The 16,256-nt window shown below is 37.9% G+C and overlaps 1 protein-coding gene across 1 annotated transcript in view; it reads right to left on the reverse strand.

The window, feature by feature from the left end:
• Positions 1 to 687: 687 nt before the first annotated feature.
• The window catches only part of ZFYVE16 (zinc finger, FYVE domain containing 16), a 58,635-nt gene continuing 43,066 nt past the window's right edge, over positions 688 to 16,256 (reverse strand). Inside the window, exons 14-17 of the mRNA XM_006875178.1 lie at positions 11,982 to 12,144; positions 10,853 to 10,958; positions 3,029 to 3,199; positions 688 to 849 (exon numbers count right to left, since the gene is read on the reverse strand). Coding sequence (XP_006875240.1) covers positions 688 to 849; positions 3,029 to 3,199; positions 10,853 to 10,958; positions 11,982 to 12,144 — 602 coding nt within the window. The remainder of the gene's footprint in view (positions 850 to 3,028; positions 3,200 to 10,852; positions 10,959 to 11,981; positions 12,145 to 16,256) is intronic.

Here is a 16,256-nt window from a genome sequence, read left to right on the forward strand (position 1 = left end):
AAAACAATATACTTAAATATAGAAGCACAAGGTCCAGAAGCACCCACAATTATTTTAAGTATGCCCATTTAATCAAGAAAAAACAAAAATAGTTATATAATTTGAGAAGAAAAAAAGGTAAAATTCTGATTTTAATCCAAACAATCAGTTTGTCTAATCATGGAGGTAGGTCTCCACTCAAATTACACAGTAAGTTATCTGGTTTATTCAAAGAATTATCACTTAAGTGTCTGATCTGAAAACTGGGCTATGCCACTGAAATACATTTTTAACAGACTTTAGAAGCCAGAAATCTAATTGGCATATACACAAAACTGACTCTTGCTTCACAAGGTTACATCTGAAGATAGCCTTCATTAAAACTGCTAATGGCATAAAGAGGTATAACTAAGTGCAGATACTTTGGCTGAGCACTTAATGACACAGTAAATGACACAAATTTTCTTAGACAGGAGAACCCTTGTTTTTTAACCGCTTGTATTAAGTATAAAGCTTCAAAAACAGAATCCCTTAAATTTTTAGTTTTAAATATTGTGTTAAAGATTTAAAAAGATCATTCCTGTCTAAAAACCAAACCTTACGTGTTTCAAATATCAAACATATTTACTTTTAGTGTGCATATTTAGTGCAAAGTACTTCAGCTTTAGTGCCAGAGTTCTAACAAACCACTTCCATCACGTCCTAGTGCTAAAAAAGATTCTCCATAATGAAAAAGACTAATTCTATTTCTAATGGTAAACTAGTAGAGTTGGAGGTCCCACTATGGATCACAGGGATCAGAGCACTATCAAGATCATTTAGATAATGCTGAGGGAGAAGACGGCCTTCAGATCCTGCCTGAAATTCAACCTGAAAGAGAAGAAGAAAAGAAAAATTCATGGTCAGCCTTTGAAGATGAACAATTTTGTCCAGCTCAGCAGATGAATAAAGACATCAAAATTTAAAAAATACCATTCATTGCTAAAACACTTGATATTTTATGTACAAATAAATGTTCTGCATTCTCCTACATTTTTTGTACCCATAAACTACATAAATTATCATTTTCCTTCCCACAAATACTACAAAAATAAAAAGTAAAAAATGTTCCTAGTTCATACTTTGATTGAAGGACCAAGGCTTTGATAAATGACCAATATGACTAAATGAAAACCTCACACTATTAAAAAAATCCACTCTTTAAAGATTTCAAATTTGTCATTGCACTTAATACAGTGGCTGGTGTATTGACTAAAAAGGAAATATTGACAGTGTTTTTTCAAATAACAAGGAGTCCCGCTAGGTAGTGGATTATAAGCAGGCTGGCTAACTGCAAGGCCAGTAGTTTGACCCTCCCACTCTCTCTGTGGGAGAAAGACAAGACTCTCAGAAACCCTATTCAGGGTTACTATGAGTCAGAACTGAGGCGATGGCACTTACAACAACATCATGAAATATGAACTGAAAGTTACAGAGAAACAAATGGCTTTTACAAGTTAAGATGATCATTACTATCACTCATTATAAGAGAAATGTATATGAAAAGAATAACAGGGAGTGGGGTACCACTTTTCACCTATCAAATGGGCAAAATTCAAATGTTTATTTGCATACTACCTTGGTAAAGGGGAAGGATGAACTTTATTAAAAATGCTGGTGGAAATATATGTTAGCATAACCTCTATTTGTGGGCATTTTGGTAATATTTCTTGTGTATACTGATGGAGAAAGATGAAGTTTTCTGCTCCCGCAAAGACTTAAACAGCCTCAGAAACTCTATTCAGGGTCATTTGTTATAAGTTGGAACTGACTCGACCAACACTTAACAACAACAACATTCAATATACACTTAGATCTGGCAACTCTACTTCTAGGAATATTTCTTGTGGCTATACTAAGATGTACAAAACAGCAAAATAGTGGACAACCTAAATGTCGATCAACACATACTAAACTTGCATGGAAAACTAGTTAAATAAACTATGGTGCATTGATATAATTGACCACGAAGGAACAGTTAAAACGAATACATACTAACATGGAATAATATCTCGAAGATGCATAAAGTGAAAAAAACCAAGTTAAAACAACAACACTGTAAATTCCTTTTTAAAATAGGACATACACATGTATTTATACATACATAAAAATCACAATAATACATTGAAAATGAGTAAACTGAATGCCTAACTGGAAAGGGGAAATGATATTTGGAGGTGGGATAGGGGACCGTGAGCCAAAAAGAGGAGCGAGATCTTTCCAGGGCTGCTGCCTTGCACAGCACTGGTGGATACCACTTACATCGCAGTATGCAGTTTACATCTCCAGGGCTCATCGGTTATACAGAAAACGGTGTCAATGCTGCTCTCTGAAGATGTTATGTACATAGAGTTAAGACTTTTGTCTTTTAAATTATGGGAAAACACAGGCTCCAGTTAAACAGGTAGGATTGTTGTAGAGCAAGGGTGGCAAAGGATGTATGGGCTAAATCTGGCCTGACAATTGTTTATGTAAATAAAGAGTTTCATTGGAACCAGTCACATTCATTTAAATCAGGGGTGGGGAACCTCTGTTTCTGCCAAAATTTGTAACATAATTTGCAGGCCATACAAAATAATCAACTTAAAATTAGCCCACTGTAATTGGTGAAACATTAAATTAACTCACCCCTAATATGACGGCTGGAACTGTGGTTCTCTTGGCAGCCCCAGACCAAATGATGTCTCAGGTCTCATAAGGCCTGCAGGTTGGGATGTTCCCCACCCTATTGAGATACTATTTACACACATGTGGCCATTTTGGCACTACAATGGTAGGAGTAATTATGACAGAAATCACAGGGGCCACAGGTGCTAAAATAATTTCCTGTCTGGTTCTTTCCAAAACAGTTTGCTAAACCTAGTTATGGAGATCAACAAAACTTAGTTCTCTTTTTTCGACCCACAATAAAAGATTAAAGAAAAAAACCTGATTATTACCACTTTCTCTGGTATTATTATTATCTGAATATATATTTACTTTAAACATACACTAAACAAGCATGCCTCACCATATCAGTGTCAATGGAAACCCTGAGTCCAATCTTATTCATCCCATTACTCTTGAGAGTTTCCAGATGAGGGCACAGTGCAGCACTACAAGCCATGGCGATGGCCTTTGCAAACTGATAACGAGTTGGTGAACTAGGTAAGTCCTGCTGGTCCTTTAGGAAGTAGAACACCTGAAATGTAGTTAATTAGAAAACAAGTCATTAAGATGAGAACTGAAAAAGTAAAATTGTTGTTTTCAACTTATTAATAAAATTCCAGTGTTAGTATTATGAAATTCACTAGTTAAGAGCATTCTAGATCTACTTCCCAATGTAAACTATAAATAAAATCTTAAAACCAAAGGTTATGGAATACGGAAACTGTTTAGCTATTTTTGCCTATAGTTAATTTGTAGTAAAAAAAAAGTCTTGTTAATTCAGTTTAGAGAAGAATATTAATTAGTAAGATGACCATCCTGTAAAACTATCTGTGAAGTCAACATCAAACAATAAGGTCATGGTGTAGAGCCTCCCATCCAAGTTACTGACCCAGAGAAGAATCAGGTAAAAATAAGACTTAACATGAGTCAATGTTGCTTTTAAAAAAATAAGTATTTTATTGACATCAATTAATAATCAATATTCACATATGAAAGACATTTTCACATGATCCAAATCTTTTGTGTAAATTAAGAGCAAAATGAAAATCATACTAGAGTGCAGTGAATTATTTATTGTTTCTTCTAGCTTTAATTTTTACAAATTCCAACCCAACAGTATTTTTGCCCTGATGGATCTGAATAAGATGCTGACAAGATGAATGACTCAGATGTGAGTGGTTAACAGGGTTGTGACTGTCCAACTTGAAATTCTAACGTGGCTAATAAACCATCTCACAAGCAGGTAGGGGGATCTCACTACCATTAAAGAAGGTGGCCCCAGAGCAGAACTCGTCCTTTGGACCCCAAGATCCCTGTGCATTGAACCTCCTGAACCCAGGGACAGAAAGCTATGGCATAGGAGGCGTAGCAGGAACAGAATCAAGAGTATGAAGCACAGCAGTGGGGTTTCCAGCCCATGGAGCAAGTAAAGCTCAGTGACTTTGGGCAGGATACTTGCTTGCAGAGTGGGGTGACTCCAGGCAATTAATGGGGGTGGGGGAACTAGGTTTGCTGACCCACAGAGCTAAAGTTGAGTGTCTTCAGACTGAGGCTGATGGTGGAGTGGTGTGTCCTGTGGGGACACTGCAGAAGCAGGGCAGAGGCCAGGCCACAGGGTCGAGAGCCAGAGGACAGCCTGTCTGTGGGCAGTGCATAGGAGAGGCTGTCCTGACTGGAAGAACAGTTCCCTAAATATTTCTCACCCTGACCTGTAACCTGTCAACTACCCTAACAAGCCCCGTAACTATGAGAATGGTATCTGAGAGCTCTGTGTGGCCTTTTAATTATCTAACCTAGTTGAGTACTGAGTGCTATGGTTAGAATGGTTTGATGTAATTTTTGCATGACCAGTTGTCTGCCAATTTGTTGTATTGTGGGGGCTTGCATGTTGCTGTAATCTATGCCACCAGTATCTTAAGTACCAGCACGGTCACCCATAGTGGACAGGTTTCAGTGGAGCTATCAGCCTACGACAAATTAGGAAGAAGGAGAGGCAGACCACTTCTAAATGTTAGCCACTGAAAAGTTTATGAACAGCAGAATATTGTCAGACAGTGTCAGAAGATGAAAAAAGTTCATCAATGGGCTAAAGCCTAACAAAGTTTGTGAGGATGGTGTAGGACTGGGCAGTGATTCATTTTGTTGTGAATAGGGTCACTAAGAGTTGGAGTCAATTCGATGGCACTTAAAAACACAACAACATATCGATGGTATTTACAATACCAGCAAGGTCACCCATGGTGAACAGGTTTCAGTGGAGATACCAAACTTAGAAAGACTAGGAAGAAGAAGAGGAAGACGATTCCAAATGGTTTGACAATGAGAGTGTTATGAGAAGCAGCAGAACACTGTCAGATAAACTGCTGGAAGGTCAAACATGATGAACAGCAGCGGAACACTGTCAGGTATAGTGCCAAAAGACAAGGTACTCAGATTTGGAAGGCACTCAAAATACAACTGGGAAAGAGCTGCCACCACAAAGTAGAGTTGACCTTAAGGACATAAATGGAGCAAACCTTTCAGGACTGTCATTTGCTGATGGGACACTACTCAAAATGAGGAGCAGCAGCTGCAAACATCCATTAAGGATTGGAACATAGAATGTACATGAAGCCACAAAGGACCTTTTAAGATCTGGCTTGAAGTACAATGCTATCTGTGACAGGATAATATCCAGACGCCTAAAAGAAAAACCAATTAATACCACTGTTAATTCAACTCTATGTACCAACCACTAAAGCCAGTGATGTTAGAAGTAGAGAAGTCTACAAACTTCTTCAGTCTGAAATTATCAAACATACAATCAAGATACAATAATAATTATTGGTGAATGGAAATGAGGTTGGAAACGAAGAAGATCAGTAGTTGGAAAATAGGGCCTTGTGAAAGAAATGATGCTGGAGACCACAGGAAAGAATTCTGCAAGACCACTGACTTATTCAATGCAAATACCACATGGATGATATACGATGAAATACACAGGAACCACACTGACTACATCTGTGGAAAAAGATGGTAGAAAAGCCCAAACATCAGTCAAAACATGACCAGGGAGAGACTGTGGAACAGATCATCAATTGCTCATATGCAAGTTCAGCTTGAAGCTTTAGAAATTTAAAACAAGTTGACAAAAGTAAAAATATGACCTTTAATATATTCCACCTGAATTTAGACGCCATCTCAAAAACAGATCTGATGCATTAGACACTAATGACCAAAAATCAGAGGGGTTGTGGGATGAAATCAAGGACATCACACAGGAAGTAAACAAAGGTCTTTTAAAAGACAGGAAAGAGGGAGACTTCCGGAAAAATGGAGGACTAGCAAGACCCACTACATGGACAATCTAGAACAAAGATACAAGATATAAAATAAAACAGACACAGATAAAAATCCAGGCATCCTGAACTTCAGAAAAGATGTGAACAGAATACCTGCTAGGAAGAGAAGCCAAGCAGGGACCACAAGACAGGGAGACTGGTGAACAGCTGGCCAGATGCAGTTCAAAAACCTTGTGAGCAACTTTTGCAGTGGAGGAAGACCTGGCAGAGCAGATTCACATGGGCCACGGAAAAGGAGTGATTTCTTCTTTACCCCACACTCCCTAGAATTGTGGCCATGCTCCACCCTGTTTTCTGGAAGTTCTGAGTCACACGGTTGGGAGCCTTGCTGGCTTGAGGTGGGGGTTAGCTGAATCACTTTGGTGTACCACTGTGGAGCCTGGTTCTAGGTGGGCTCGGCTCCAGACCTATAAAACCTGCAATGCCAGCAGACCAGCACACTGCCCCCAGCTTCTCTGTGATCCTAAGAGATACTGAAACCAGCTCCATCAAGGGCTCCCACAAACTACTTCTGAAGTGAGTGCCCTGAACACAGGTAACACTGAGGCCAATAGGAACTCCACATGGGGCCAGGACCTCTGCTGTCACAGTCCTCCCACACCTACCTCCTGAGCACTTTGAACTGCAGGAAACCACCAGCATTCTGACTTCTATGGAGCATTCTGATGTACCTCTTCTCTTCCAACACAAATCCACAGTACTTTCAATATTCTAGTCCAACAGTGTAATTCAAATGCACTGATTCTTCTATAGTCTTCCTTATTCACTGTTCAACTTTTACATGCATATGAGGTTAATTGAAAATACCATGGCTTGGGTCAAGCACACCTTAGATATATCATCAAGATGATATATCTGCGATATGACACTTTAAAGAGATTTGCCTAATGCAATATATAATTTGATTTCTTGACTGTTGCTTCCAAGAGTGTTGATTGTGGGTGCAAGCAAAATGAAGTCTTTGACAACTTTAATCTTTTCTTCATTTACCATGATGTTATTTATTGATCCAGTTGTGAGTATTTCTGTTTTCTTTACATCAAAGTGATACCACACTGAAAGCTGTAGTCTTTGATCTTCATCAGTAAGTATTTTCAGTCCTATTACTTGCAGCAAGCAAGTCTATGTATGTCATCTGCAAATTGCAGGTTGTTAATGAGTGTCCTCCAATCTTGATGCTATGTTCTTCATACAATCCAGCCTCTTGGAATAATTGCTCAGCATATAGAGTAAGTATGATGAAAGAATACAACTCTGGCACACACCTTTCCTTACACCCTTCAGTGTTCCCTTGTTCTATTCAAACAAATGCCTCTAGGCCTACGTATAGGTTCCTCATGAGCACATTGTTTTCTGGAATACCCAATCTTAGTAATGTTATCCATAGTTTGTCATGATCCACATATAAGCATAAGTTTCTGCAATAATATCCCTCATTCCACATTCTTTTCTGGTCAAAATGCCATTAGTGCAGACTGAATCTTACTTCAGTACCACACTGGTTCTTGATCACGTGCGCCCTTGTGAAATGGCTGAACATTGACCATTTCTTTTAGATACAGTGACTCTGTGTATTCCTTCCATCCTCCCCACCTCAAGTTATGAGGTTAATTAGGGAAATTAACAGGTTACAATTATAGGTCAGAAATCTTCAGGGCACATTTGTTCCATTCAGCTGCTGATAAATACCCATAGGACAAACCACTCCACCATAAGGCACTTGGCTTTAGCTCTGTGTGTCAAGAAACCTGGCTTCCCTACTTAAGTGACTAGAGGCGCCCAACTCAACAAGTAAGCTTCCTGCCTAAAATCATTCAACTTTACTTGCTCCATGGTCTGGTAAGTCCACTGCTCTAACTCTTGCTCTGGTTCTTGGTTCTGCTGCTGCCTCTCTGTACTCCTCTGGTGTCACAGATTTCTGTCTCTGGGTCCAGGAAGTTAATGCACAGGGATCTCAGGGTCCAAAGGATGCACTCCACTCCTGGTTCTTCTTTTTAAAAAAAAAAAACTTTTTATTGCGAATTGAGTGAAGGTTCACAGAGCAGATCATCAGTTGTACAGTTAACAAATCATATACTTTGCTTTGTTATATGGTTGCAATCCCCTTCGTGTACCAAAAGTTAACAGCATTTACCTTTACCGCTATTCACCATTGCAGTCCTCCCATGTATCCTGCTACTACCCTCATCTTTCCTCTGCTAACCTCCCTCTTGTAAACTGACCGTCCTGTCACCTGTTAACTAGCCCATGAATAATCCTCTCTCTCAACCATCATAGGCTGTTTCTTTCATTGAGCAAACCATTTCTTTCTTTCTTTTTTTTTTTTTTTTAAATTGGTTTCATTCAATGTTCATCCTTTTGTGTTTGACTAATTTCACTCAGCATGTCTTCCAGTTTCAATCATGTTTTGAGGTGTCGCACAGATTTTTCACTGCTCTTCAACATTTTGTAGTATTCCATTATGTGTATGTTCCAATGTTTAACTATTCTGCTGATGGGCATTTAGGTTGTCTCCATCTTTTTGATGTGTTTCTTGTAGACAGCATATTGAAGGATCCTGTTTTCTTATCCATTCTGCTCTGTCTCTTGACTAGTACATTTACCACACTCACATTCAGTGTAATTACCAATAGCTATGAAGTGATTATTGTCATTTTTCTGTGTGTGTGTTTTTTTTTGTGTGTGTGGTATTGCTGTTATTTTTTGTTCTACATAATTTTTGATACTGATTGGTTTTGTTTGTGAGTTTTCTTGTTATTTTAATTTCTGCTCTGTTAAAGATTTACACCCTCGGAAACCCTGTACAGGGTCGCTATGGGTTGGAACTGACTCGATGGCACTTAACAACAACAACAACAAAAGTTTACTAAACCTTTCTGATTTTCATCTTTTTTTTAAATTTTCATGTGCAGGTACATTATTTTTCTTTGTGGTTATCCTATAATTTATTTTTTCCTGCTTAAAATAGTCTGTTTTATTCCTTGCCATTTGAAAGCTCTATATTTACATTATTCCCTCTTTTTGCTTTGTAGTTGATTTCATTACACATTGATATCTCTGGTTCCATATTTTTAGTCTTGTAGGTTTGTTTTACTTCAGTATCCGAATTGAGTTTTGGGTGGTGGTGTCATGTATAGTAATCTCAGGTTATTGTCTGTTGTTGTTGGTTCTCAGTCCAAAGAACATTCTTAAGCATTTTTTTTAAAGTTGGTCTGTTCATTAGAAATTCCTTTAATTTCTGCTTATCAGGAAATGTCTAAATTTTGCCATATTATTTGAGGGGCAGTTTTGCTTGGCATATGATTGGTGGTTGACAATCTTTTTCTCTCCGAGTTTTGTATATGTCACTCCATTGCTTTCTTGCTTGCATGGTTTCTACTTAGAAATCAGAGCTTGATCTTCTTATAGGTTCTCCTTTGTAGGTAACTTTTCATTTTCCCAGAGCGGCTGTCAGGATTCCGACCTTGTCTTGATTTTGGAAAGTTTTGTGTTGGTGATTTTCTTTTGTGATCTATCCTGTTTGGAGTTCATTTAGCATCTTGTATGTTTATCTTCTCCTCTTACATGATGTTAAGGAAGTTTTCTTCCCACATCCTTTCAACAATTTTCTTTGTGTTTTTCTTTCTGTTCTTTAATTCCGATCACCTGTAAGTTGTTCCTCTTCATGATGTCCCACATAACTCTTAGGTTTTCTTCATTCTTTTTTCTAAGTGTTCTTCTAGCATATTAGTATTGAGATTATTTATTTTCAAGCTTACTAATTAGGGCTTCCATTGCTTTGCATCTACTCCTTTGCCCTTTCAAAGTATTGTCCACTTCTGAGATTTTAATGTTAATCTTCTGGATTTCTAATTGTAGGTTTTGTATTGTTTCAAAATTTGCACTAATTTCTGTTTATTTGTTCTTGTAGTGTTTCCCTAGATTCTTCTAAATTTTCATTGCGTTCTCCTTGCTTTCCTCAATCTTTCTATTGATCCTTTGAAGGAACCTAATCATCTTCTTTTAAATTCTCTTTCAGTTAGTTCTACTACCTTTTCTTCCTCAGAAACTTCTTCTGGCTCTGCACCTTGGTCATTTGTTTGAGCCATCCTCTTGTTTCTTCATGTGAGCTACACTTGTCTGTTGTCTCCAAAGCACTATGAAGTTGTTGTGGTTGTAAAAACAAACAGTTCAGTTGTTGAATCTCAAAGGAAAAAAATCTCTGGGATGTCCCTGCAATTCAAGGAGCTCATCAAGTGGTTGTGGAAGGGATGAGACAACAGAATTCCTATTGACCTCAATGTTATTTATGTTCAGGGCACTTAATATGAAAGTAGTTTATAGGGGCCCTTGACGAAGCTGGTTTCTCTTGCAAAGAATTAAGTCTTGGAAATCCTATATAAGGTCACCATGAGTCAGAACTGACTTGATAGTAGTGAGTTTGGTTAGGTAGTGGGCGTATCAAGCACGGTAAAGTGGAGGGTCAGCAAAATAAAGGAAGACCTGCAAGGAGATGAACTGGCACAGTGGCAACAGCAATGGACTCAGGCTTATCAGCAATTGTGAGGATGGTACAGGCATGGGTGGTGTTTCGTTCTGGAGTGCATGTGACTACTGTTGGAACTGACTTTACAGCACCTAACAACAACTACAACAACCTTCATACAACAGGCTACAATAATTCAATGAAAATCCAAATCTGGTTTAAAAATGATAGTTTGGAATGGGGATATGTGTGTCTCAATGTGTATTAAAAAAAAAATTCAAAAAGCTGCATGTAATATTCAGAGAATAAGTATGGGAAAATTTCAAATTAAGAAACAAAAAACATAGCATGTAAAGGGAGAATTCTCTTTCTTGGTTACCTCAGTACATTTTACAATCTTCTCATCAGTTTCAAAATCTGTTTCCAGTTTGATTTTTTCACTTGGAAATCCTTGTAATGATATTCCATCCACTGAACTAATAACACTACAGAATAAAACAAAATATAATAGAATTATTAGTGTCACAGTGCTTTTAATTAAATGAATTATTAGATTTAAACAAATACAATGAAGAAAAAAAAATTTAAGCTATAAATGTAAAGCTGCAAGATATCTCAATTATACACAAAATAATTAAGTCTGTAGCTCACATTCATTTACCAAGATTTCTTGGATTGGAAAGTTACCTTTTTCCCCGGAAAAAAATTGTATCTACTTTATCTTGTGCCCAATCCAGACCTGAAGCTTAAAATACTTTAAATATTCTGCTAACAGAAAAGCTTATTTTATTTTGGAATCCTTTAGCATTAGCCCTCTTCTTTGTTCAGACTCTTACCCAATCTCCAAAAAATACAGAAAACGGCTAAGGAAAGAGAAAGCAGTGGTAGTAACAGTCTGTGAGACCTCTAATTAAACTCAGCTGTTTGTACTGACAATGAATCAATGTAATGCAGAATAACCAACCAAAAGGAATCCTCTGCTTACTTGAACACAAAGAAGTAACTAAGACAAAAAACAAACAACAAAAAAAGGAGCTCTGGTAGCATAGTGGATTATGAGCTGGACTGGTAACTGAAAGGTGAGCAGTTTGAATTCACCAGTCACTCCATGGGAGAAAGATGAGGCGTTCTGCTCCCATAAATTTACAGCCTCGGAAACCCGATCCAGGGACACTATGAGTTGGAACCGACTTCATGGCATACCACCACCACCAAGAAAAAAAAAAAGTGTCTTGCCTTTCTCTGTCTTGACCATCAAACCCACACTGATACACAATGGACCTTTATTATTAGCCATTTCTCAGACTCGCCACACTTTATTAATTTATAATATCCTGCCCAAGAGAATAAAAATGAGTCTTGGTACATAAATGAAAAGGGCAGATTACATTCATCAACTGTTTATAACCATGTTAATAATTCCACGTACATTCTTAAAACACACAATTTTATGAACAGGATGTTTTTACCCAGCCTCCCTATTTTAATAATTAAAAAAATAATCCTACCCTTTGTTTCCTTTTTCTTCAGAATCTACCCAGCAGATATCCACATATTCTCTCAAATCTACAGCATCAACTTTCCCACATGTAATTTTAAAGTCTTTTTGTTCCCGTAGAGCTAGTCGCAAGCCATCCATGGTCTCTGGAGTTATTTGTACCATAAGGCCATCTAGAAATGAGAGTTGTGATTCACATTTCTTAGAACAAGTATCAATTTGTGGATCTAAGCCATAAAACGTACCAACAAAATACAAACTCTGTTAAAGATACAAGTTTTAAATTATCTGTTAAGTCATATTAATATGTTTAGCACTGGAAAGTATTAAAAAAAACATATTCTAGAACATTAAGCATTTCTTACAAAGTTACACAAATTAAGATCAGAATTCTTGCTTCTGCCTATGATGAACTAACTAGTATCAAACTAGCCCTTTCATGACAACTAACCATAAAACATAACAAAATATCTGAGACAACTGTTTTCAGGAGCTGAACAATGAATATCATGTAATCCTGTGATCCCTAAAAGGAAACTCAAGTAAACTATCATATAATTCACATTAAAACATAAAAAAAAAAGAAAAAAGGAAACTCATGAGGTGAGTCCACAACTGTCTGGGCTCTGTGCCTGAAGGTAACTTCCTCACAGTGACCCGTAAAAGCCTTTAGTGGTCTTAATGAACTTATAAATTCATTATAGATGAGAGTTTAGAGAAGCTAAATTGGCTGAAATCTGGGGTAAAAACATTCAAGAGGAGAGAATTTCATAGACAGGCAATCAGACAATTATATATTGGGAATCTGTTTTGACTCCTTGGATTAGGAGCTGAGGGTCTATTAGGTAGGACTAGATGAGGCCTATCAGAGAATCGGTCTTACTTAAGGTTGAGAATCATCACTCTTCTGTCAGTGTGTCGTTTTATGGTGGGGCATGTGTATTATTGTGAATCTGGAAGCTATGCCACCAGTATTTTAAATACCAACAGGGTCACCCAAGGTGGATAAGTTTCAGCTGAACTTCCAGACTAAGACAGAATAGGAAGAAGGAGGGGCAGACTACTTCCGAAAATTTAATGACTGAAAACCTCATGAATAGCAGTGGAACACTGTCAAATAGCACTAGAATATTGAAACATAAAGAACACCACCAGAATACTCTCAGATATATTGCCAGAAAACGAGCCCCTCAGATTGGAAGGCACTCAAATTCGACTGGGGAAGAGCTGCCTCCTCAAAGTAAAGTTTACCACGTTGTTGTTCTTGTTAAGTGCTGTCGAGTCAGTTCCGACTCATAGCGACCCTGTTTAGGATTTCCAAGGAGTGGCTGGTGAGCTTGAACCGCCAACCTTGCTGTTCAAACCAACCTTGCAATCCAGTGCATTAACCCGCAGCACCACAACAGGATAGGACTCCAGAGCTGACCATACTGACGTGAATAAAGTAAAGCATTCAGAACCTTCATTTGCTTATGGGGCACAACTCAAAATGAGAAACAGCTGGAAACATCCATTAATAATCAGAACATGGAATGTATGAAGTAACAATCTAGGAAAACTGGAAGCTGTCAAAAATGAAATAGAATGCATAAACACAGATATCCTAGGCATTAGTAAGCTGAACTGGACTGGTATCGGTCATTCTTAATCTGACAGTCACATGGTTTATTATACTAGGAAATACAAACTGAAAAGGAATAACATCAAAAAGAACATTTGAAGATCTATCTTGAAGTACAATCTATCCATGATAGGATATTATCCATATGCTTACAAGGAAGACCAGTTAACACAAATTTATTTATTCAAATTTACACACCAACCACTAAAGACAGTAATGATGAAATTAAAGAATTTAATTTCAACTTGTTCAGTCTGAAATTCATCATGCATTCAATCAAGATGTATTAATAATTACTGGTGTTTGGAATGCAAAGGTTGGAAATAAAGAGTAACAAAACAATCAGTAGTTGGAAAATATGGCCTGGGTGACAGAAACGATGCTGGAGATCACTTGACAGAATTTTGTAAGACCAATGACTTGTTCATTGCCAATACTTTTTTTAAACAGTATGAAAGACATCACCAGAAGGAATACACAGAAATCAAACTGACTCCATCTATAGAAACAGACAGTGGAGAAGCTCCATGTTACCAGTCAAAACAAGGCCAGAGGCAGACTGTGGCACAGACCATCAAATGCTCATAAGCAAGTTCAGGCTGAAGCTAAAGAAAATCAAAACAAATCCACAAGTGCCAAAATACAACCTTGAACATATCTTACCTGAATTACTCTTAAATATGCTCATATCAAGATTTGATGAATTAGACACCAAAGACCAGAGAAGCTATGGGATGACATTAAGAACATCATACAGGAAAAAAGGTCATTAAGAAGACACGAAAGGAAAAGACCAAAATGGATGTCAGAAGAGACTCTGAAACTTGCCTTATAGTAGAGAGATGCTAAAGCAAATACAAGCAATGAGAAGGTAAAAGAGCTAAATAGAAAATTTCAAAGAGTAGATTGAGAAGACAAGCCAATTATTATAATTAAATGTGCAAAGACCTGGAGTTAGAAAACCAAAAGGGAAGAATATACTCAATATTTCTCAGCTGAGGGAACTAAAGAAAAAAATATTCAAGCCTCAACTTGCAATTGTGAATGATTCTATGGAAAAATACTGAATGATGCAGAAAGCATCAAAAGAAGATAGAAGCAATACACAGAGTTACTGTACCAAAAAGACAGGCTGATGTTCAACCACTTCAAGATATAGCATATTATCAGAGCCAACGAACTGAAGGAAGAAGTCCAAGGTGCACTGGAGACATTGGCAAATAACAAGGCTCCAGGAATTGATGGAATACAAATTTAAATCTTTCAACAAATTGATGCAGCACTGGACGCACTCACTCATCTATGCCAAGAACTTTGGAAAAGAGATCCATATTTGTGCCGATTCCAAAGAGAGGTAACCCAATGAAAGAAGGAAATAATCAATGTCATTAATATCTCATGCAAGTAAAATTTTGCTAAAGATAATTCAAAAACAGCTGCAACAATAAATTGACAGAGAACTTGTTGTTGTTAAGTGCCGTTGAGTCGGTTCCGACCCATAGCGACCCTGTACAGGGTTTCCGAGGGTGTAAATCTTTACAGGAGTAGAAAGCCTCATCTTTCTCCCGCAGAGCGGCTGGTAGTTTCGAACCGCTGACCTTAAGGTTCGCAACCCGATTCGTAACCACTACGCTACCAGAGCTCCTACCAGAGGTTTAAGTCGGATTCAGATGAAGACATGGGATGAGACATATCACTGCTGATGTCAGATGGATTGTAGCTGAAAGAAGAGAATACCGGGAAGATGTTCATTTGTGCTTTATTGACTACACAAAGGTTTTCGATTGTGTGGATCATGAAAAGCCACAGGCAACTTTAGGAAGAATGAATACTCCAGAACACTTAATTGTGCTCATGAGGAATCTGTACATAGACCAAGAGGAAGTTGTTTAAACAGAACAAGGAAACACTGAATGGTTTAAAATTAGTTAAGGCATAATCCAAGGTTGTATTTTTTCACCATAGTTGTTAAATCTGTATGCTGTGCAAATAATGCAAGATGCTGGATTATATGAAGAAGAATATGGCAGTAGGATCGGAGGAAGACTCATGAACAACCTGCAATATGCAGAAGATACAACCTTGCTTGCTAAAAACAAAGAGGACTTAAAATACTCACTGATGAAGATCAAAGACCACAGCCCATGGTATGGGTTGTACTTCAATGTTAAAAAAAAAAAAATTTTTTTTAAGTCCTTATGACAGGACCCATAAAAAACTTCAAGGTAAATAAGAGCAAAGATGTTGTAGTTGTTGTTGTCAGGTGCCATCGAGTCGGAACTAACTCATAGCAACCCCATGCACAACAGAACGAAACAATGTCCGATCCTGGGCCAACGTCACTACCGTTGCCACACTTGAGTCCATCAATGATGCCACCTGGCCAATCCATCTCGTTAGGGGTATTCCTCTTTTTCTCTGACCCTCCACCTTACCCAACATGACATCCTTCTCCAGCTACTGTTCCCTCCGTACAATATGTCCAAAGTAGGAGACACGAAGCTTAGCCATCTTGGCCTCCAAGGAGCACCCCAGCTGCACTTCTTCCAAAACAGATCTATTGGTTCTTCTGGCAGTCCATGGCACTTTCAGTATTCTCCTCCAACACCACAACTCAAAGGCATCAATTCTTCTACGATCTTCCTTACTCACTGTCCAGCTTTC

The sequence above is a fragment of the Chrysochloris asiatica genome, unplaced genomic scaffold (genome assembly GCF_000296735.1).
Source record: "Chrysochloris asiatica unplaced genomic scaffold, ChrAsi1.0 scaffold00313, whole genome shotgun sequence".
Classification (NCBI taxonomy): domain Eukaryota; kingdom Metazoa; phylum Chordata; class Mammalia; order Afrosoricida; family Chrysochloridae; genus Chrysochloris; species Chrysochloris asiatica.